This window comes from Mustela nivalis (genome assembly GCF_964662115.1).
Source record: "Mustela nivalis genome assembly, chromosome: 5".
Taxonomy (NCBI): domain Eukaryota; kingdom Metazoa; phylum Chordata; class Mammalia; order Carnivora; family Mustelidae; genus Mustela; species Mustela nivalis.
Genome location: NC_139024.1, coordinates 84,712,466 through 84,734,981, shown reverse-complemented (window position 1 = coordinate 84,734,981; position 22,516 = coordinate 84,712,466). Strand labels below are relative to the sequence as shown.

Here is a 22,516-nt window from a genome sequence, read left to right as displayed (position 1 = left end):
CCCACTATGCCCAGCATTCCAACTGCCACCAAAGATCTTTACTGCTAATGGGCTAACCATTAAGGTCCAACCCTGAAACACTACCAAGCATAAAATTACGCTCAAGTTGTCAAGGGGACTAGTCCCTGGAAAAAGTTAGAGTAATCAGGACCCACCCCAAGTTTTACACTACAGGGCACTCAGAAACATTAAACATCTTTATGGAACAGGGTTTGAGCAATAGGGCCTCCATTCTGATATCCTTCTAATTGGACATTTGTCCCCAAGAAATCTCTATTGTTCACAACTCCATACAATAGTTTCCTACATAAGGTAAAAAAGCACAAGCAACAGTAAGAATTCATAAATTGGACTTTATTAAAATTAAAAAACTATTGTGCTTTAAAGGACACCATCAAGAAAGTAAAAAGACAACTCACAGAATGGATAAAAATATAACTGATAAGGGACTCATACCCAGAATATATAAAGAACTCTTACAACTCAGCAATTAAAAACTCAAATAACAAATTAAAAATGTGCAAAAGATGTGATTATAATTTCTCCAGAGAAGAATTATGAATGGATTATAAGCAAATGAAAAGATGTTCAACTTTATTAGTCATCAACAAAATGCAAATCAAAACCACAGTGAGAGAGATGTTACTTCACTCCCTCTAGTTTATATAAGTTCAAAAAGGTAAATAATAATAAGTGTTGACAAGGATGTGGGGAAACCAAAACCCTCATACATTTCTGGTGGAAATGTAAAATGATACAGCTGTTTTGAGAAAATTGTTGGGCTCTTCCTCAAAAAGTTACCATAGGGCCCAGAAATACCAATCCTGTGTATACTCAAGACAAACAATGGCACGTGTCCACTCAAGAACATGTATGCACATGTTCATTGTGGCATTATTCATACTAGCCAAAAGTGGAAAACAACCCAGACGTCCATCAGCTAATGAGGTGATAAATAAAATGCAGCATCCATACACTGATTCAGCACTAAAAAGTTATGCTACAACATGGGTGAATCTTAAAAACATGACACCAAGTGAAAGAAGCCACTCACAAAGTCCACATATTATAAGATTCTATTTATATAAAATGTTCTGAATAGGCAAGTCTAGAGAAAGAGAAAGTAGATGAGTATCTACTTAGAGGTGAGTAGAGGGGAGAATAGACTGTGATAGGTGGATGGGGTTTCTTTTAGAGAAAACAAAAATGTTCTAAAATTAGACTATGCAATGGTTATACAACCCTGTGAATATATTAGAAAATAGGGACTTGTACATTTTGAATTGGTGAATCGTATGGTATGTGAATTATATCTCAATAAAGCTGTTAAAAAAAAAAAAACTAAAAAACAGCTCTAGGGCGCCTGGGTGGCTCAGTGGGTTAAGCCGCTGCCTTCGGCTCAGGTCATGATCTCAGGGTCCTGGGATCGAGTCCCGCATCGGGCTCTCTGCTCGGCAGGGAGCCTGCTTCCTCCTCTCTCTTTCTCTGCCTGCCTCTCTGCCTACTTGTTATCTCTCTCTCTGTCAAATAAATAAATAAATAATCTTTAAAAAATAAAAAAAAACAGCTCTACAAAAGTATGTATGGAGGACCCCACTCAATGACTTGGTTCTCTTCATCATCCACACTTTCCTATCCTGGCCAGATCAGGAGGTTACAAACAAAAACCAGGCTTCCAGACATGTCTAGGAGAGGCCCTTCAACCTATATGATGCCCTTGACAATTTCCAACAAATGGTGGACAGAATCCTAGATACTACCAAGACCTAGGAGTTGGCCAACTCCTAGGGGAGCAGAAGGGGTGGTACCTATATGCTATCTTTATACCCTTTTCAAATGCTGACTCCAAGAAGCCTCTGGTATGAGCTTCCCAACACCCCCTCAGCTAAAGCTGATACATGAATCAAAGGTGAAGTGTCTGACCTCTGCCTGACCCACAAAGGCTCCCCCACAGTGTTTAGGTATCCACCATTTTTACCGGCCAAGAAAGAGAAGGTGTCTACACATCCAGATATTAGACTCCTACTGGGTTCTGCCAGGTACTGTGGGCATTTCACCACACACTTCTCCTCAACCTAATATAATCCTTAGACACAGAATCTTCTAAGGTCAAGTTCCATAGGTAGAGATAGAATTGAGGTCTTCAGAGCAGGGAAGTCTACAATAGCTTCACAGTCATCAGGACTGAAAAATAAGTTAGACCAAAATGTAGTGAACTGTAAGTAATAGGAGATGATTCATGTCCACAGTGAGACAAAAAAATCCAGGTCAGTAATTCTCAGTGGGGGGACCACATAGAGTACAAAATAACCAGAGGGGGTTGGGGGTGTGGGTACAGTGACTACATAATGGTTACCTTCTCCAGTCTTTTGCAGAAAGCTTCAAATTTTCCAAATATATACATTTCTGAAACCTCAAAAGATTTTTCCCCTGAGGATTCTAAAATCTGTTTCCTTGTTTTATGAAATGATGTCTGATATTCCTTGAATAGAAAAATGCAATCCTATGAGAAAATTAAAAGGAGAGAACAGGTGATGAGACTTTTTTCAGGAGTCAGTAATTCAAGAATCTGTCCTCACGCAGGAATGATCACAACAGCCCCTCAACAGGAGCTGTTGCTGTTAACATTAAAACTCAAGTTCTTGGGGCGCCTGGGTGGCTCAGTGGGTTAAGCCGCTGCCTTTGGCTCAGGTCATGATCTCAGGGTCCTGGGATCAAGTCCCGCATTGGGTTCTCTGCTCAGCAGAGAGCCTGCTTCCTCCTCTCTCTCTCTGCCTGCTTCTCTGCCTACTTGTGATCTCTGTCTGTCAAATAAATAAATAAAATCTTTGAAAAAAAAAAAAAAAACTCAAGTTCTCTGCCTATATACTGAAAAGTCCGGGAGCGTGAATGTTGTTTCTCTTAATTTACATCATATTTTCATCTTCTTCATTTTCACTATTCCCCCTTCTCTCCTATCCTTACCAGAGTATGCCATACATTTTTTGTACATTTTCATGGCTAATTAGAACTCCTGGGAAGTCAGAAATTCTCTCTCAATTTTATTTATTGTCACTCATCTATCACTTAGTATCTGTCTTTTCTTCAGCATTCTTTACATACAGGTAAACATTAAGACTCTGTGATACTAATTTACTGTTTAACCACTGTTTCTCCACAAGGCTATCCTAGAGTCTTTGGTGAATACATTGCTGAAACCGGAGTATTTGACTCTAGCTATTCCACTAGCCAGGCTGGTGAATCTGTTAGAAATATAGAAGCGGACATGGTCCCTAGGGTCCAGTAGGAATTCTCTGTCATGTTAAGTTAACATTTCCTAAAAAAAAAAAAATAATAATAATAATAATAATAATAATGTTAAACTTTTCTAAAGCCACCAACTGCCAGTTAAATCTTTATCACAATGCCATCTCTCTGATTCTGACTCTTCCATCTCCCTCCTTGCAAATAAGGACTCTTGCAGTTACATTGGGCCCACTTGGGTAATCCAAGATAATCACCCCTTCCCAAAGTCAGCTGATTAGCAACACCAATTCCATCTAAAATCCTATTCCCCACCATCTTGCCATTTAACATAAATGTGTTCTGAGGATTATATATGGATATTTTGGGGAGCCATTTTTTGCCTACCACAGGCACTAAGTCAGAATTTCTGTGAGTGAGACTCAGGAATCTGTATTTTTAACAAGTTCCTGGGTGATTCCCCAAAAAATTGAGTTTTGTCAATAAATGGTCTCATACCTACTTCTAACTAGGACACATTTCCCTCTTCTATCTCAGTCTCCAAAACAATGTAATTATTCCATTCAAGGTCACAGATTTATTTTTTACTCATTTAACAAGTGTTTATCAGTGCCCACCAAGTGTTAGGAACTCCTTGAGATGTTAGGAATACAGATAAGACCCCTAACCCTCATGGAATATACCACCTAATACCAATTACTTTATATTACTTTCTCTTCACCACTCAATCTCTTCATGTTGGACAAATAAGGTGAAGGATTTGAATAGGCATTTCCCTAAAGAAGATACACAAATGGCTGATAAGCACATGAAAAGATATTCAATCATAACTAGATATTAGAGAAAAATACAAATAAAAACCACAATGAGATACCACTTCACACCCAATCAGGATGGTTATTATCAACAAAATGGAAAATAACAAACACTGGCAAGGATGTGGAGAAAGTGGAACCCTCCTGCATTGCTGATGGCAATGTGAAATGGTACAGTCACTGCAGAAGAGTTTGGTGGCTCCTGAAAAAAATTAAACATCAAATTACCATATGGCCAGCAGTTCTAGGTATATACCTAGTTCCAGTTCTAGGTATATACCCAAAAGAATTGGAAGCAAAAACTCAAACAGATAATTGCACAGCAATGTTCACAGCAGAAATACTCACAACAGATAAATGGTGGTAACAATCCAGATGTTTACCAACAGATGAATGGATTTACAATGGTGGCATATCCATACAATGTAACATTACTTAGCCATAAAAGGAAGAAGATTCTGACACATGCTATGACAACATGCCTCAACTTAAGTGAAAGAAGCCAGACACAAAAGGACAAATACTGTAAGATTCCACCTAAAGGAGGTACCTAGGATAGGCAAATTTATAGAAACAGAAAATAGAACACAGGTTACCAGGGGCTGTGGGGAGTAGAGGTTGGGGAGTTACTGTTTAGTGGGTACAGAGTTTTAGTTTGGGATGATATGAAAGTTCTGGAAATGGATAGTCATTACGGATGCACAATATTGAGGATGTACTCAATTCCACTGAACCATACACTTGGAAATGGTTTAAAATGGTAAATTTTATGTTAAGTGTGTTTTTCCACCATTTTAAAATTCTAACTGTAAAAAAAGAAAATAATTATAAAATCTTCCTACAAAGAAAATGTCAAGCCCAGGTGATTTAATAGATGAGTTCTATCAGCCTTTTTTTTTTTTTTTTTTTTTTTGAGAACATTTTCAGTTTTATTTTTGAAAGGCACACATGACAAAGATTATCACTAAGTCATGTCATGGCTCTACTTGCACTCAGCATTTGTTTTGAGCACCTTTCTTTGCTTTCACAGTTTCAACAAGTGCCTTATATTATTTTAGGTAGTCTTTTTCCATCCGCAAGGCACTGCTTCTGCTATTTTCCCTTCATTTTTCAGGTGTATTTATTGGATTGGTTTTCAAAGCTTGTTGCAAAGCTTCCGTTCCTCTGTTGTCCAAGAGGTGAAATGTGTGCAGACTTTCAAATTGTTCCAAAGGTGGTGTACTGTCGTCTTGAGGCCTGACTCTCTGTAGTGAGCCATCTTTTTGATGCAGGTCATGACTCGGAGACTCTTTTTTTGCCAACTCCATAAAAAGAATTTGTTTTCATGTAGTCAGCAACAGCTTCCTGTGATACTGTAATTTATAAGATATATATATATATATATATATATATATGGTCATTCCAAAGACCAAAATACATTTCTCATATATATTTGTTCTTTATCCATGGTTCCTGGCTCATAGCTCCCCCAAACCTTGCAATTTCCTAAATTATAAGAACAATGAAAGTATCTTTTGTTATAAGATTCAGCCTCTTGTCCTCAGTTCTTGAAACTGTTTTCTGAGCCATAAAGGTGAAATGGGTATCTGGTCATTCATAACAAGCCCCTTTCTACCACAACTGGATTCACATTTTGAAGTACCTATGGGTGGGGACCGGTTGCCAGGGGAACTAACCAGAGCCAATCAGGTTCTGAAGGTTGAATCAATCACCAGTGGGCCAAGGAGTTGGTCAATCATACCTATGTAATGTAATGAAACCTCCATAAAGACTCCGAAAGAAGAGGTTTGGAGAACTTTCGAGTTGGTGAATATATGGAGATCTGGGGAGAGTGGTGCACTCAGAGCATGCATGCTCTGTCCCCTTTCCCCATGTACTTACCTCTTCCATCTGCCTGTTGCTGAGTTACATTCTTGTACATTAAACCAGTATTCTAGTAAGTAAAATACTTCTCTGAGTTCTGTGAACCACTCAAGCAAATTACTAGAACTCAAGGTCTGGGGGTGTCATGGGAACTTCCAATCTACATCCAGTCAGTCAAAAGCATGTGTGACAACCTGGACTTACAACTGGCATCAGAAACCCCACTCCTGTGGGTCAAAATTGAGTTAAACTGTAGGACACCCAGCTGTGTCTAAGAATCACTTGCTGATATGGGGAACAGCCCCCTACACATACACACACACACACACTAGAACTGAGTCCACAACCCTTACTTCCCCACCTTGAATTTGTTCCAGCAAGGAAATTCACAGCTTTGATTAGTAATTGCAAGTCAATTCTCTTCTGACCACTTTTTACTGCCATTTCTACCTTTCAGCAGTTGATGTCCCCGCATTCTTAGATGCTTGTCACATACAAGCCTCAGCTTCCTCTCTCCTTTTTCTAAGTGGCTCATTTGTTTCTTTTCTTTGTTTTACCAGAGCTTCCACTCCTACTTCTTTTGCAGATCCTGATACATTTCATTTAAGTACCTAAGTCTACTAGTTGGAACCTATCTGAAAGGTTTTCCACTTCTCCCTTCCTCCCAGCCTGTCCCATCTCATTCTTGGAAAAGTGATTCCAGGTCTCCAAAGAATTTTGAAGTTTTTGCCTTTCCCTTTTAATAGCTTTTTTCCCCCTGGGTATCTTTTCCTTCCTTGCCAATAATGCCTATAGTCTGACCTCCACTCCTTTCTCCTTAGCAACCCAAGCAGCTTCAGATTCAGCTCATCATTATTTTTCTTTAGCTTCTGGCTCCTTCTGTGCCCATTTCTTCTCTTTCTTTCTTGACTTTTTCTTTTTAGAATGTGTTTATCCTTGTATCCAGTTACATGCATGATCAATTAATGTTCTCATTCAATTCAGGTTTTTTTTTTTCTTGGTACTCCCTTGTTCTGTCCTATTTTTCTTTTTTTTTTTTAATTTTTTATTTTTTCAGTGTAACAGTATTCATTATTTTTGCACCACACCCAGTGCTCCATGCAATCCGTGCCCTCTCCAATACCCGCCACCTGGATCCCCCAACCTCCCACCCCCCGCCCCTTCAAAACCCTCAGATTGTTTTTCAGAGTCCATAGTCTCTCATGGTTCTATTTTTCAATCCATCTTCAGCCATCATGACATCCTGCTTCTTCATTTAAATATGAAGATTCTCTCTAGGAGTAAAAAATACACCAGGAGGAATAAAATTTCTACTTCTTCAAATGGTGACTTCATATCACCAAGTTTAGAAACCTTTTTATTATTTAACGATCTAGAATTCCTTTCAAGGGCGCCTGGGTGGCTCAGTGGTTAAGCCGCTGCCTTCGGCTCAGGTCATGATCTCAGGGTCCTGGGATCGAGTCCCGCATCAGGCTCTCTGCTCAGCAGGGAGCCTGCTTCCTCCTCTCTCTCTCTCTCTGCCTGCCTCTCTGCCTACTTGTGATTTCTCTCTGTCAAACAAATAAATAAAATCTTTAAAAAAAAAATAGAATTCCTTTCAAGCCCTAGGGAAAACACTCCAAAGAAACTGTCCTTTGCTTCATTTTTAGAAGGAACAGACTTATGGAACATAAGCTCCATTTCTTAGATTCTCTTATTTTCACTGGATCAAACATTTCATAAGCTTTTGTTATGCCAGTGGTTATGAAATAGCCATGATCTACCTTTACTGGGTCACTGGCTTCTTTCAGGGATGTTTTAATACCACTGCTTTATGAGCATTTTTGGTCTATCTCTGTGTAACTCTGTGTCTCGAATGGCTAAGTCTAAGAACCACATAATAAGCCATAATAAGTTGAAATGGGTGTCAAATGATATAGGCAGCCTGGGTTTGAGGACAGAGAGGGGGCCCCACAGGATTAGCCAAAAGGGTTCTTGGGTTCATGCAGGATGGAAATCAGATGTGAGCCAGCAGGAGGCAAGAGCAAGAGTTTATTGACAATGTGTCGAGAGCAAATACAGACAGACCCTCAGGGAGACCTGGAAAGGAAAGGAGCCTGAGTCGTCTTTGCTTGGGGTCTGGAGTTTTTATTGGCAATCATAGTCTGGTGCACATGTCCTCCTAGGCATCCAGGAACTGGGCAGAACAAGACAGGGTCCAGATGTCCTTTAAAAGTCACTCATTTCTGGAAGCCAGGGGTCTTGGCATTGAAATGTCTAGTGCCTGAAGTCTGGAATAGGCACATGATGGCTCTGCCTGATCACTTGTTATATATCATCTATTATAATGGAAGACTCCAAAGATATCATTCTCTCTTTATCCCCTACAAGGAGGACATAAGTTTTTTGCATTATAAGGCCTGTGTAGAGTGGGGTGAGGGTCCAGGTCCTAGCCAGAACAGAAGCTGGAAAAGAAACAAAAGGAAGGGGAAAACAGCGCTTCCTTTCATGGGCTCCTTTGGGTTTCCTCATCTCAGTAACTGTAATTCTTCATCTTCTGCTCCCTCTCCTCACTCCTTTTTATCCTCTGGTTCCAGAGATCGGAGCATGGCAAAGCAGTGCTTAGGGGAAGCCCTGTGAGTGCCGTCCTTCACACTCCAGTTGGAGGGCACTGAGCATCCTTTCTGGCTCTCCCTCCCAGTCCCAGCCTGGTGCCTTGGCTCCAGAAAGCCCAGGGAACCGCAAATGTGGACAGCCAATAACCACTGTCCGATGCAGCCTTCCCAGTGTGGTCATTTCCTGCAGACTTTCAAAAAACAGATGCTTTTAATTTTCTGCAAACACTTGCAGAGAATAGAAAAGGGATGAATACTCCTGCTACCTTCTGCTTCTCCTTCTCCACTCAGTCGGAGACCTTAATGCCAAAATTGCTGACAAGAACAGTATGAGAAAGGAAATTTATAGGCTTTCTATTTTCTAATGAATATAGTTCAAAAACTCCTAAACAAAATTGTAGCAACTCAAATTTTAGAGTGGTTTTTTTTTTTTTTAAGTTTTTTAAAATTACACCATGGGGTGCCTGGGCGCCTCAGCTCAGGTTATGATTCCCAGGGTCCTAAGATCAAGTCCCGTATTGGGCTCATTGCTCAGCAAGGAGCCTACTTCTCCCTCTGCCTGTCCCCGACTTCCCCTGCTTGTATTCTCTCTCTCTCTCTCTCTGACAAATAAATAAATGAAAAATTTTTAAAATAAATTTACACCATGACCCAGAAAGTTTCATTTTAGAAAAACTAAAAATGTCATCCATTACACTAACGGATTGAGGAGAAGAATCTAATAAGCATCTCAATAAATATGTGCAGAAAAACATTTCTTAAAAGCCCATTCATAACTTTAAAAATATCTCCTAGTACTTTATAACTAGGAACAGAACTTCCTTAATCTGATCAAAGATGTATTTAAAACCTATGAATACATCAAAATGGGGAAATGTCAGAAACATCAGAAACATTCTGTCCCAAAAGGGGATCAAAACCAGATGCCAACAATCACCTTGACTATTTAAGAATGCATGGCGGTCCCAGCCAAAGCAAAAAGGCAAGAAAATGAAATCAACAGGGGCTGGAGTGAAAGGTGGGGACCAGGGAATATGAGAAAGCAAGCGGTGTCCACTACAGGCAATCATGAAGGTAAGGACTGAATTTTATCCTAGAGAATTCTGCACTAAATATAAAGGGAAGTCAATAATTTTAACAAGGCTCCTTGTGCTAATCTGTACAGTGTTTTTTCAAAGTTAATATGTTTATGAATGAACAAAGGTAAATAAAAATAGGCCAGGTGGTGAAAGCTATATTTTAAGAAAATAAGAATATCTCTACAAACCTGAATTTTCTTTAATACGAGCGGTGTTTCCTGATCCCACACGTGGATGGTTCCTCCATCAGTAATATATGCTTTACACGCCGTCACCATTTGATTTGTCACCTAAAATAAATACAAGTCCAAAATAGCTATAGGTAAAGAGAGAAATAAAATCTAAGATTTTTAAACCACAATTGTAAAACTGAGATAAATAGTAAACTTATGGGATGAATAAATCACAATATAAAAAAACGAAGAATACATATTCTAGTCAAAACCAAGAAAACAAATTTTTGGCTGCATTTAAGTCAATGTCATGAGGGCCATACATTTCAAAGTCAACCATATTTTCCTTTCATCTGTTTTTCCTCTAACTAGGATCCAAGTGTCATTCTTCACCATCCTTCAAAACACAAACTAAATTTAAAGTTAACCACCTCCACATACCCTAAAATCATGAGAGAAAAATAAAAACAAAAATGGTCAGGAGGTTAGAGAGAGAGGACAGTCTGACACACAGAAATTTGGGGGAATTCCTAAAATATGGAAAGCACAGAGGATCAACTCTGTAAGAGGGGAGAAAGAAAGAAAGAAAGAAAGAAAGAAAGAAAGAAAGAAAGAAAGGAAGGAAGGAAGGAAGGAAGGGAAGGGAAGGGAAGGGAAGGGAAGGGAAGGGAAGGGAAGGAATGGAAAGGCAAGACAAGACAAGACAAGACTAGGGAAAACCAGAACCCAATTCTAGAGAAGGTTACTGTGAAGGTGGAACATTTATGGGAAATATTCAAGGTGGGAGACAATGGGAGGTGACCCTTGGTTGTGATGCTACACACTGAATTTGGAGCAACTTGTATGGCAGGGAACAATTGCATATGCTGACAGGACAGAGCCATGAGCGTGGACTATACCCCAGGTAGCTACAGCACCCCAGAAAGATAGGTCAGAGAAAAGGCTCTTCACACTTCCTACCCCCTCACACACACACTCACACAAGAGACAGACCACAAGAAACAGAACAGGGAGGCAAATGAGGAGTTAAATACAAAGATGGGCAGACAACTCCAAATCGCCAAGCAACTAAAGAAAATAAATTTGGTGGAGCATCTGGGTGGCTCCGTTGGTTAAGGATCGGACTCTGGATTTCAGCTCAGGTCATGACCACAGGGTCATGAGATCAAGCCCCATATCAGGTTCTGTGCTCAGTGGGGAGTCTGCTTGAGGATTCTCTCTCTGCTTCTCCCCCCACTCACACTTTCACATGCTCTCTCTCTTTCTCTAATTATAAATAAATACCTCTTTAAAAAAAAAAAGAAAGAAAGAGAAGAAACATGGTAACAGAGGCTTTAAACTCAACAAAGAAGAAATATTTAAAAAAAAAGACATGGAAAATACTTCAAGGTATCTTTTATTAACTAAATTAATCCATGAGAAAGATATAAGAGTATTTTACATCATGGGGAAAAAAAAAGAACTAGAGAACTTGGAAATTGAAATTGTTATTATCAAAATAAAAAAATTCTATTGAGGACCTGACCAGGAACTGGGACATAAATGAAGAGCAAACAAATGAGCTGAAAGATCAAATGGCAGAAACTGACAAAATAAAACAAAACATAAAATATTAGGAGAAATAGAAGTTAGATTCAAGGGGACAGCCTAAATTGAACTTGCAGGTAAGGAATAATTCAAAGGCAAAGGGGGAAATTTCCCAGGAATGGAGACAAAAATTTCTGGATTACAACAATCCAAAAGTATAGAATAACATAAATGCAAAAAAGACCACAACGCTTAAGAAAATAAATGATTAATTTTACATGTTCAAGGATAAAGAAAAAATCCTAAGATCTTCTTGAAAGAATAAGACAAGGTGCCTACAAAGGAAAAAGAATCAGATTAGCATAAATTTTTCATCAATAGTACTGAATAAGAGACAACAATACTTCAAGTTTCCAGGAGAAAATTATGTTAAACTGGGAATCCCAGTGAAACTAAAATTGAGTGGCGGGACAAAAATGAAGTTATTTTCAGACATGCAAGAATTCAGAGGTTTACCACATACAGACCCTCTCTGAAAGAACCACTTGAGAATACTTCTTGGCTGAAGAAATAGTGAATCCAAGAAGGAAGAAGATGTGAAAATCACAAAATGGAGGTGATCAAAGAAACTAGCAATGCTTGAATTTTATTCTGAACACTAATGGATTCATAATGTTCACAAAATATTAGACAAAATGGTTTATAAATATTTTTAAAAATATGGAACAAGAAATCTCAGAGTGGGACATATATAGCAAGAAAGACACAAGTGATGGGGGAAAATCCTAACATTTTTGCCTTAAGAGATGGATAGTGATTAAATCTACTGATTGATTTTTTTTTTAAGATTTTATTTACTTATTTGACAGAGAGTCAAGTAGGCAGAGCAGCAGGCAGAGGGAGAGGGAGAAGCAGAATCCCCACTGAGCAGGGAGTCCAATTCAGGGCTCAATCCCAGCACTCTGGGATCATGACCCAAGCCAAAGGCAGCCGCTTAACCGACTGAGCCACTCAGGCGCCCCTATGAATTGATTTTTTAAAAAGAGAATTGAGATGTGACTGTTATTTTATGTGTTTATGTTTTGCTTGCATCACAAAGAAATTTTATTCATGTGTCTATTGGATGGCTTTTCAAATTATTTAAGTAATGAACTATATGTCACGACAGAGGAAGATTTTACACAAATTACAGTGCTGGTGGGAGTAGCTAAAGAAGTGTTGTTGATCATGCACATAATTCTTAGCTCTTCAGCAGAACTATTTGGAATGAATAAATTAGAAAAGCACCAGCTATGATCTCCAGGTCGTGAGATTGAGCCCCATGTCAGGTTCCGCACTGAGTACATGGAGATTACTTAGGATTCTCTCTCTCCCTCTCCCTTTGCCCCTCCCCACCACTTCTAAGAAAGAAAGAAAGGAAGGAAAAAGAAGAAAAGAAAGGAAAGGAGAAAGAAATGGAGAAGACAGGAAAAGACAAGAAAGGAGAAAGGGGAAAGGAGAGAATGGGATAAGAACAAGAAAGGAAAGGAAAGGAGATGGGATGAGGGGAGGGAAGAGAGGAGAGGAAAGGAAAAGAAAGGAAAGGAAAGGACCAGCTACATTTAAACAAAAAGCCTGAGGGCTTACCTGTGACAAGAAAAAGGTAGCCTTCAATGAAGTACAACTGACCAGTCAACACCTTTCTTTTCTTGTCCCCTGGAAGTATTCAAATCCAGAATTCTGAGAGGCACCCAAACTTCCCATTTCCCTTCCCTGGCCCAGAGGGAAAATACTGTTCGCTTTTTTACAAGGTTACATTTGTGATTTCTTCCCTTGGAAACTTACCTTGATAAACAGTGAGGTCATTCTCTCTGAGGTATTATAATACCGTGACACACTGTGAATCATTCTGATGGCATTAATCAAATTTTGTATTCCATGAGCCATGGAAACCTAAAATTGAAATATATTAAGTGAATTCCATCATATATTTATAGTTTTAATAACCAATATCCTATAATATTCAAAACTCTAACCACAGATAAAATAGTGTAACACTTTTATCTTAAGAGTCAAATGTTACTAAAGGCAATGTAGCATCCTAGACTGGATCTTGGAAGAGAGAAAGGACATCAGTTTTGACAAATGTACCATGGTAATACAAGATCCTAACAGGAGAAACTGGGTGAAGAGAATTCTGTACTATCATTGTAACTTTTCTGTACATCTAAATTTAAAAGTTTATTTAAAAATACAATTTTAGAGGTGAAAGTAAATTTAAGGATTAATAGTTCAAGATGACCTTTTTTTAAAAAAGATCTTATCTATTTACTTGAGGTAGAGCGAGAGTGAGAGAGAGAGAACATGAGCAGGGGAGGGACAGAAGGAGAGGGAGAAGCAGGCTCTCCACTGGGCAGGGAGCCCGACACGGGGCTCGATCCCAGGAACTGGAGGAACTGAGCCAAAGACAGACACTTCACCGCTGAGCCATCTAGGTGTCCCCAAGATGATCTTTTTAAAGATGAAGAAACTTGGTATCTTGAAGGGTAAAGAGGCTTGCTTATGGTCAGAAAGCCAGTTAAAGACAGAGATCAAACTACAACTCATTTCCACTTAAGTCAGTTTGATTCACCTTTCAGCAAGCCTACTCAATGCCACTCGTTTCAGAGGATATTGGGAGAAATTCAAGTATAGGGGAACTTCTGGAGGTCACAGCAGAGTGGGAGAGATGCACACAAACCAGTGAAACAAATGTATTGGTATACAGCAAAGGAAATCGAGTGCAACAGAGAGATAAAGCAAAGCTGACACATACTAAATGCTTCCTGTAGGCCAGGTACCAGGAAAAGAGCTTCTCATATCACCTTCATTTATGCTAATAATGAGCCATTTAAGGTAGGTTTGATCATTGCAAGACTGCACCAATTCTTTACATGCTACTGAGGAAGGAAAAAAAAAATGCTCTAGATGGGGAGCCTTAACCACCCCCACCCCTGCATAAAACTAAGTCACCAATGAGCTGTATGCTTTCTGTAAAGGTAATCAGGAAATAAACCAGCCATGGAGAAAATGACAGAAACAAAGCTTCCGTGTCCATATTTTGCTCCTTGGGTAGGCTGGGAAAATAAACTATCCTAAGAATTTGTACCACAGTCTAGTTACTTACGCACAGCAATCTGTATTCACACAAATTCACAAAACAAAAATACTACCCAAGGGGAGAACTGATAATATAAGATCCTGTTAAGGCACATCCACAATGATTCATAAAACTAGAGAAACTATGAGATGTGCTCTGAATACAAGGATGTTAAATGTGAAAAAAAGATTACTGTCTTAGAATCTATCAAATAAAGTATGATTATTCCCATTGTGCGGATGAGAAAATAGAGACCTAGGGAAGTTAAGCACCTTGTCTAGGTTTCTACAACTGTTACATAACCACAGTTATGTGCCTGAGATTTTGAGATCGTGCTTTTAACTATGATGCAAATCAGACTGGAAGAACAGGTAAGGTCAATGGCATTCCCACAAGGAGGTTGTCTCTTAATTGCTAGGACAGTATAAAATAAATGAAAGATGTTTTAATGGTGACAAAATAAATAAAACCAGAAATAACAACTTTTTTTTAAAGATTTATTTATTTGACAGAGAGCACAAACAGGGGGAGCAGCAGGCAGAGGAAGAGGGAGAAGCAGGCTTTCCCCCCAGTGGGGAGCCCAATGCAGGGCTTAATCCCAGGACCCAGAGATCATGACCTGAGCTGAAGTTAGATGCTTAATCGACTCAGCCACCCAGGCACCCTAGAAATAACAATTACTAATTAGTGTACTGGGTGTCCTAGGTATGAGTTGTAACTATGACATAATTAGCTCAATGGTATGTGGTTTATAAAATTAATATCATTACTTTGCAGGAAACCTTGTATGTCAGAATTCATATTATATGTGTTATCTGTATGTCAAGAAGACTGTAATAAAAATAAACCTAGGAGGGGACCCTTCCACTCTCAATAGGGCAAGTCTACAAAGTACCCATAATTCCAGTGAAGAAGACTCAGAGATGGCATCAAATGGCTCCATCAGGAAAATGCCCTCCATCTAAATTTTAAACATCATTTACAATGGAAGCTCCTTGAGCACACAGTTTTTACCTATCTATACACAGTGTTCAGACACTTTGTATGTAAAATACATGATGATAGATATGCCAATAGCAGAAATTGTAACACCAAGATAATAAAATGAAACATTAAACACAAAATTCACAAAATTTATCTACAAGAAATGGAAGTATGAGTCCTCTGCACTTTTCCTGCTCAAATGTGAGTTACAAACAGCAGTTGCTGTTTGCTTTTAATGAGAAAAAGAAAATGAGGATAAATGGAATTTTTGAAACCTCAAAAATAGTGAGTATATGAGGGGGAAGCAATTATAGGACAATACTTTTAGAACTTCTTTAATTTCAAAGATAATGTTTGAAACATTCCTGCCTGAGAAAATGTAAAGAGTTTAATAACAACAAAATAACAATACTACTAATAATAAGGGATAGCCACACTAGAGCAATTGAGTAAAAAGTTTTAAACTACTAAGATGAAAAGAACACCAAAACTAAAAGATTTGAAACTTATATAAATTTAAACAAGTCTCTTGAACAAAGAACTTGAAAGTAGAGTTCTTGATAACAATAAAAAGCATTGTACCTTTCTGCCAAGTTTACTTTTATAATGAAAAGCTTTAAATCTATAGAAAAGCAAAGAGAACAGTATAATGATCATTTATACCCATCACTACGCTTGACAAATGTTCATATTTTAGTACATGTGCCTCATCTATTATTTTTCACTCAAGACCTACTTGCAGGTATTCCTAGAATAGGCGTTAGCTATATGTGTATTTAAGATGTGCATCTTCAGCTCTTGTGAATAACCCTGTATACACGTGACATCTGAAAATTCTGATTTTTCTTAGACACAAATTTTAACTGCACACGCTGTAAAGCCAGGAAATCAAGTCACTAGGCTACTGAGTGAGCTAAGTAATGGCTATGTTTCTCTGTCACCATACCGTCTAGTTTGCTTTACTCATGGTCACATGCACACAAACACCTAAAAAGTGATACAAAATGTTCTTATGAAAAACAGATTTTAAAAGGTCCCCAACAGAAGCTGAGTTGCTAGTACTAGGGGTGTAAATAAGTTGTACGTAAATCCATCATGTCTTTATGGAATCAATTAAAGACTGCTCTTGGAAGTCTTCCTATTCTCTCTCATGGAGGATGGATTCCTGCATGGCTCTAAGAGCTGCACCTGCTCAAAACTCTCAGCCCGACATCTTTCCCTCCCCACCCATGTTAAACTCCAAGGCCCTCATAGGAGGGGTATGAACCAGCCCTAAACACAACCCTCTCAGCCAAATCTAAATGACATGGAACACAGACTCTTCCTCTTTCCCTGCTTCTAGGATGACACCAGCATTTTTCCTGCCTCCAGAATTCTGGTTAACCAAACCATATAGTCAACAGCCGTATGTGTAGAGGCTTTGACTATTTCTTCAAAAATTAGAATGGAGAATGCTGAATATGTGTATCAGACATTAATATAAATTATTTTGAATGCATTTTAACTTAGAGAATGCCTTGAAGAAGCAGCATAGAGAAGTAGAAACAAATAAAACACATAATGCCAAACAGTGCTAGATTCAAATTCAGTCTCATGACTTACAGCCGTAGAAATGCTCCAATTTTGTTTCCTAATCTTTAGAATGAGGATTGTTGTGCATACAGAGTAAAAATATATAGAAAGTATGTGGTACACTGCCTAGAACAAAAGATCAGGAGTCCCCAAGACGGTGGACACCTTTAAAAACAGAACTGTCTGGGCAACTCTCCTACCTACATGTGATTCACAAAAGAGGCAACACCCAGTCAAAACTGGGAAACACCGCCCTAAGTTCTTAACAAATACTAGTTTCCCTGATTTCCCTTCTCTATCTAAAGAAAGGATGAAATGTATCATGCTGTACATTGATTCCCAAAACTTACTGATTTATAACCGGAATTCTGAGCCCACTGACAAACATCTTCCCATTTCCCCCACTCCCAGCCCTGGCAATTAATATTCTACTCTGTTTCCATGAGTTTGACTTTTTTAAGATTCCACATGTGATATCATATACTATTTGTCTTTCTCTGACTTATTTCAGTTAACATGATGTGCTCAGGGTCCAAACCCATTACAAATGACAGGATTTCTTGTAGCTGAATAATATTCCATTATTCTTCTAGCTATCCATATGTATATAGAGAGAGTCTTTATTCACTTAACCAGTGACAGATATAGATTTTTTTTCAGATCTTGATTAATATAGGTAATGCTGTGAAGAACATGGGAGTGCAGGTATCTCTTCAAGATTCTAATTTCATTTAATTTAAAATAGAATTAATTCAATTCTAATTTCAAAGTAAATTTCATTTACTCTGTCTAGATACCTGGTAGTGGATCATAGGATAGTGCTATTTTTAATATTTTGAGGAACCTCCATTCTGTTTTCCATTGTGGCTGCATCAATTTCCATCCCCACTATCAGTGCACAAGGGCTCCATTTTCTCCACACCCTTCTCAGCACTTCTTAGCTAGTCTTTTTGATGATAGCCATTCTAATAAGGGTGAGGTGGTATCACACGTGATTTTGATTTGCACTTCCCTGATTAGTGATGTTGAGCATCTTTTCATGTATTCATGTATTCATTGATTTGGATGACTCCTTTGAGAAAACATCCGTCTAGTTCCTCTGCCCATTTTTGTCTGTTTGGTTTTTTTAACGATTTTTTAAATTTTTTTATAAACATATAATGTATTATTAGCCCCGGGGTACAGGTCTGTGAATCGCCAGGTTTACACATTTCACAGCACTCACCATAGCACATACCCTCCCCAGTGTCCATAACCCCACCACCATCTCCCTACACCCCTCCCCCTAGCAACCCTCAGTTTGTTTTGTGAGATTAAGAGTCACTTATGGTTTGTCTCCCTCCCGATCCCATCTTGTTTCATTTATTCTTTTCCCCCTAACCCCCCAACGTTGCCTCTCCACTTCCTCATATCTCTTCTGCCCATTTTTTATTGCATTGCTTGTTCTTTTTATTGAGTTGAACAAATTCTTACCTATTTTGAACATTAATTCCTTATCTAACATATCGTTTGCAAGTATTTCCTCCCATTCAAGGTTGCCTTTCCATTTTGTTGATTATTTCTTTTGCTGTGCAGAAGGTTTTTTTTTTTTAAGATTTTATTTATTTATTTGACAGAGAGAGAGATCACAAGTAGGCAGAGAGGCAGGCAGAGAGAGAGAGGAGGAAGCGGGTTCCCCGCTGAGCAGAGAGCCCGATGCGGGACTCGATCCCAGGACCCCAAGATCATGACTTGAGCCGAAGGCAGCGACTTAACCCACTGAGCTACCCAGGCACCCCGCTGTGCAGAAGCTTTTTAGTTTGATGTAGTCACAATTATTTTTGCTTCTGTTGATTGTATGTTTGGTGTCATATCCAAAAAATCATTCCGAAAACCAAAGTCACAGAGATATTACCCTGTTTTTTTCTTCCAAGGGTTTTATTGTTTCAGGTCTTACATTTAAATTTTTAATCCATCCATCCCACGTTCATTTTTGTAAGCAAGGTAAGATAGGGATCTAATTTCATTCTTTTGCATGTGATTATCCAGTTTTCCCAATACCATTAATTGAAGAGACTATTCTTCCCTCACTAAGTATTCTTGTCTCCCGTCAAATTTTTTTAGCCGTTATGAAAGGATTTATTTCTAGGCTCTTGTTTCTGTCCAGTTGGTCTATGTGTCCATTTTTATGCCAGTACCATACTGTTTTGGTTAGTATAGCTTTGCAGTATAGCTTGAAATCAGGAAGTGCAATGTCTCTATGTTTGTTCTCTTTTTTCAAGATTGTTTTTGTTTGTGGGGGTCTTTTGTGGTTCCACACACATTTTAGGACTTCGTTCCTTTATTTTAAAAAACTGCCATTGGAATTTTGATAGGGGTTGTCTTGAATTTATAGATGGTTTTGTGTAGTATGGAAATTTTAAAAATATTCATTCTTCCAATCCATAAACATGGGATACCTTTCCATTTATTTTTGTCTTCTTCATTTTCTTTCATCAAAGCATTATGGCTTTCATTTCCTTGAATAAATTTATTACTGCATATTTTATTTTATTGATGATATTGTAAATGAGATTGTTTTCCTTAATTCTTTTCAGATGTTTTGGGTTTTTTAAATACTCTTTTAAATCATTTATTTATTTTTCAGAGAATGAGAGAGAGAGAGAGAGAGAGCGCACAAGCAGGGGGAGGAGCAGGCAGAGAGAGAAGTGGGACTTGATCCCAGAACCCTGGGATCATGACCTGAGCAGAAGACAAACATTTAACCAACTGAGCCACCTGGGGAATTCCCAGATGTTTGTTGTTAATGCATAGAAATACAGCTAATCTCTGTATATAATTTTGTATTCTGCAACTTTACTGAATTTGTTTATTAGTTTTAAAAGTTTCTGGTGGATTTTTCAGGGTTTTCCATACACAGTATCATATCATCTACAAACAGAAATAATTTTACTTCTTCCTTTCCAATTTGAATGCCTTTTTTTCTTTTTTCTTTTTGACTGCTCTAGCTAGGACCTCCAGTACTATGTTGAATAAAATTGGCAAGAGGGGGCACTCTTGCCTTGTTCCTGATCTTAGAGAAAAAGCTTTCAGTTTTTACTGTTGAGTATGATGTTAGCTGTGGGCTTCTCATATATGGCTTTTATTTTATTTTTTTTAAAGATTTTATTTATTTATTTGACAGACAGAGATCACAAGTAGGCAGAGAGGCAGGCAGAGAGAGAGGGGTGAAGCAGGCTCCCCGCTGAGCAGAGAGCCTGAAATGGGGCTCAATCTCAGGACCCAAGATCATGACCTGAGCCGAAGGCAGAGGCTCAACCCACTGAGCCACCCAGAAACCCCAAACGGCTTTTATTAAGTTGAAGTACATTCCTTCCGTACTCAAGTTTTTGAGAGTTTTTGTTATGAGTGGATGTTATATTTTGTCAATTGCTTTTTCTGCATCAATTGAAATGATCATATGATTTTTTTTCTTTTATTCTATTAACCCTTCATATCACATGTATTTATTTGCATATGTTGATCCATCTCTGCATCCCAGGAATAATTCAAATTTGGTCAGGTGTATGATCCTTTCAATATGCTGTTGAATTTGCTTTGCTTGTATTTGTTGAAAATTTTTGCATCTATATTCATCAAAGATGTTGACCTATAATAGATTTTCTTTTCTTGAAGTGCTTTGGTATCAGGGTAATTCCGGTTGGGTACTCTCTCTTGCTCACTCCTGGATCATTCACCCTAAGGGAAGGAAGTTGCCCTACTGAAAATCTCATTGTGCTTGTGTAACTGGGGCCTTCCAACAATCACATGAGTGAGCTTAGAAGTGGACTCTCTAGCTGTCAGCCTGCACTGCACTGAGACAAGATTGCTAGCTAAAAATTTTGTCCGCAACTTCATGAGAGACCATGAAGCAGAGGCACTCAAGCTATGCTATGCCTGGATTCTTGACCTACGGGAACTGTGATGTAGTAAATGCTTATTTCTTTAAGTCAGTCAGTTCTGGGGTAATTTGTTATGCATCAATGCATTAATTAATTACTTTAACTCACAAATGAGATTATACTTATGATAATATCAAATATTTAAATGTGGGTTTAAATGAGTTTTTAGTTCATCATATTTATATAATAGGAAAGTATATCTTTGAAATAACTTGTCTGCAGTATGCATTTCCCAGTACACATATATTATAAACTTACTTTAAAATGAGTTATTTTTCAAACTAAACTAACTTTTCTCCAGTATGCATTTCACAGTACACATTATAAAGTTACTTTAAAATGAGTTATTGTTCAAACTACACCTTAAAAAGCATACTTACGAGGTCATAGTTATAGAGAGGCTGACATACTTTTTCTAGAGTGTACAAGTATCTGACATTATCTTTTGATTCATTTGCTGTATCTGTTATTCTTGCATCCAAATCACGCCAATTCTAGGAAAAAATGTATAAGAATATCATGAAATATCCAAATATATCACTGTAGTTAATTTTAATCAAGAAATTCAAGCTATCTTTCCTAAAGTAGTTGATACTAAAATGTGAATGATGGGGGACGCCTGGGTGGCTCAGTTGGTTGGGCAGCTGCCTTCGGCTCAGGTCATGATCCCAGCGTCCTGGGATCGAGTCCCACATCGGGCTCCTTGCTTGGCAGGGAGCCTGCTTTTCCCTCTGCCTCTGCCTGCCATTCTGTCTGCCTGTGCTCGCTCCCTCTCTCTCTCTGATAAATAAATAAAATCTTTAAAAAAAATTAAAAAATAAAAATAAAATAAAATAAAAATAAAATGTGAATGATGTATTTTTTCTTATATTATTTAAGACGTAAGGTTATTATGGGGCAGCTGGGTGGCTCAGTGGGTTAAAGCCTCTGCCTGCGGCGCAAGTCATGGTCCCAGGGTCCTGGGATGGAGCCCCACATCAGGCTCTCTGCTCAGCAGGGAGTCTGCTTCTCCCTCTCTCTCTGCCTGCTGCTCTGCCTACTTGCGATCTCTATCAAATAAATAAATAAAATCTTTTAAAATAAATAAATAAAAATAAAAACCTTTAAGAAAAAACTTAAGGTTATTATAAATACCTTAAATGACTTAGTAGAACTGAAGGCTCATTCTGTTTGTAATTAACATCCTGTTTGAAGGCTTAAACTGGACTTGCTTCTATCTGGAGTGATTTTTCTGGGTTACTTATTTGTGACATTACATTACTTTGGGTCTTTGAGAATAGGATATATGTACAGATGGAAAGATATAGTTACATAGATACAGATGTAGATAGATACAGATTTTTTTAAAGGAAGAATATAGCAAAAGAAAATGACCCAGAAAGAATCAAACCAAACTGTGGAATAGTGGACAGGAGATGTATATTGACCACATTATTTTTGTTTTTGACTTTCTATATAATTCTTTACCCCCCTGAGCCTCTATTGATTCACAGTTTTAAAAACAAATTAAAAATAAATGGCAATCACCCTACAGGAGTATTATCAAAATTGGTGTGAAAATATTGAGAACTAAATATTTCTATACTTCTTTTTTTTACTTTGGGAAATAATTGTAGAATATAAGAAAG

General features: G+C 38.1%; 1 protein-coding gene across 1 annotated transcript in view; it reads right to left on the bottom strand.

Moving 5' to 3' along the window:
* Nucleotides 1-22,516, bottom strand: part of DNAH8 (dynein axonemal heavy chain 8) — a 343,899-nt gene that overhangs the window by 279,310 nt on the left and 42,073 nt on the right. The window contains exons 9-12 of the mRNA XM_082729671.1: nucleotides 21,269-21,382; nucleotides 13,119-13,226; nucleotides 9,783-9,884; nucleotides 2,357-2,503 (exon numbers count right to left, since the gene is read on the bottom strand). Of these exons, the coding sequence (XP_082585797.1) occupies nucleotides 2,357-2,503; nucleotides 9,783-9,884; nucleotides 13,119-13,226; nucleotides 21,269-21,382 (471 nt within the window). The remainder of the gene's footprint in view (nucleotides 1-2,356; nucleotides 2,504-9,782; nucleotides 9,885-13,118; nucleotides 13,227-21,268; nucleotides 21,383-22,516) is intronic.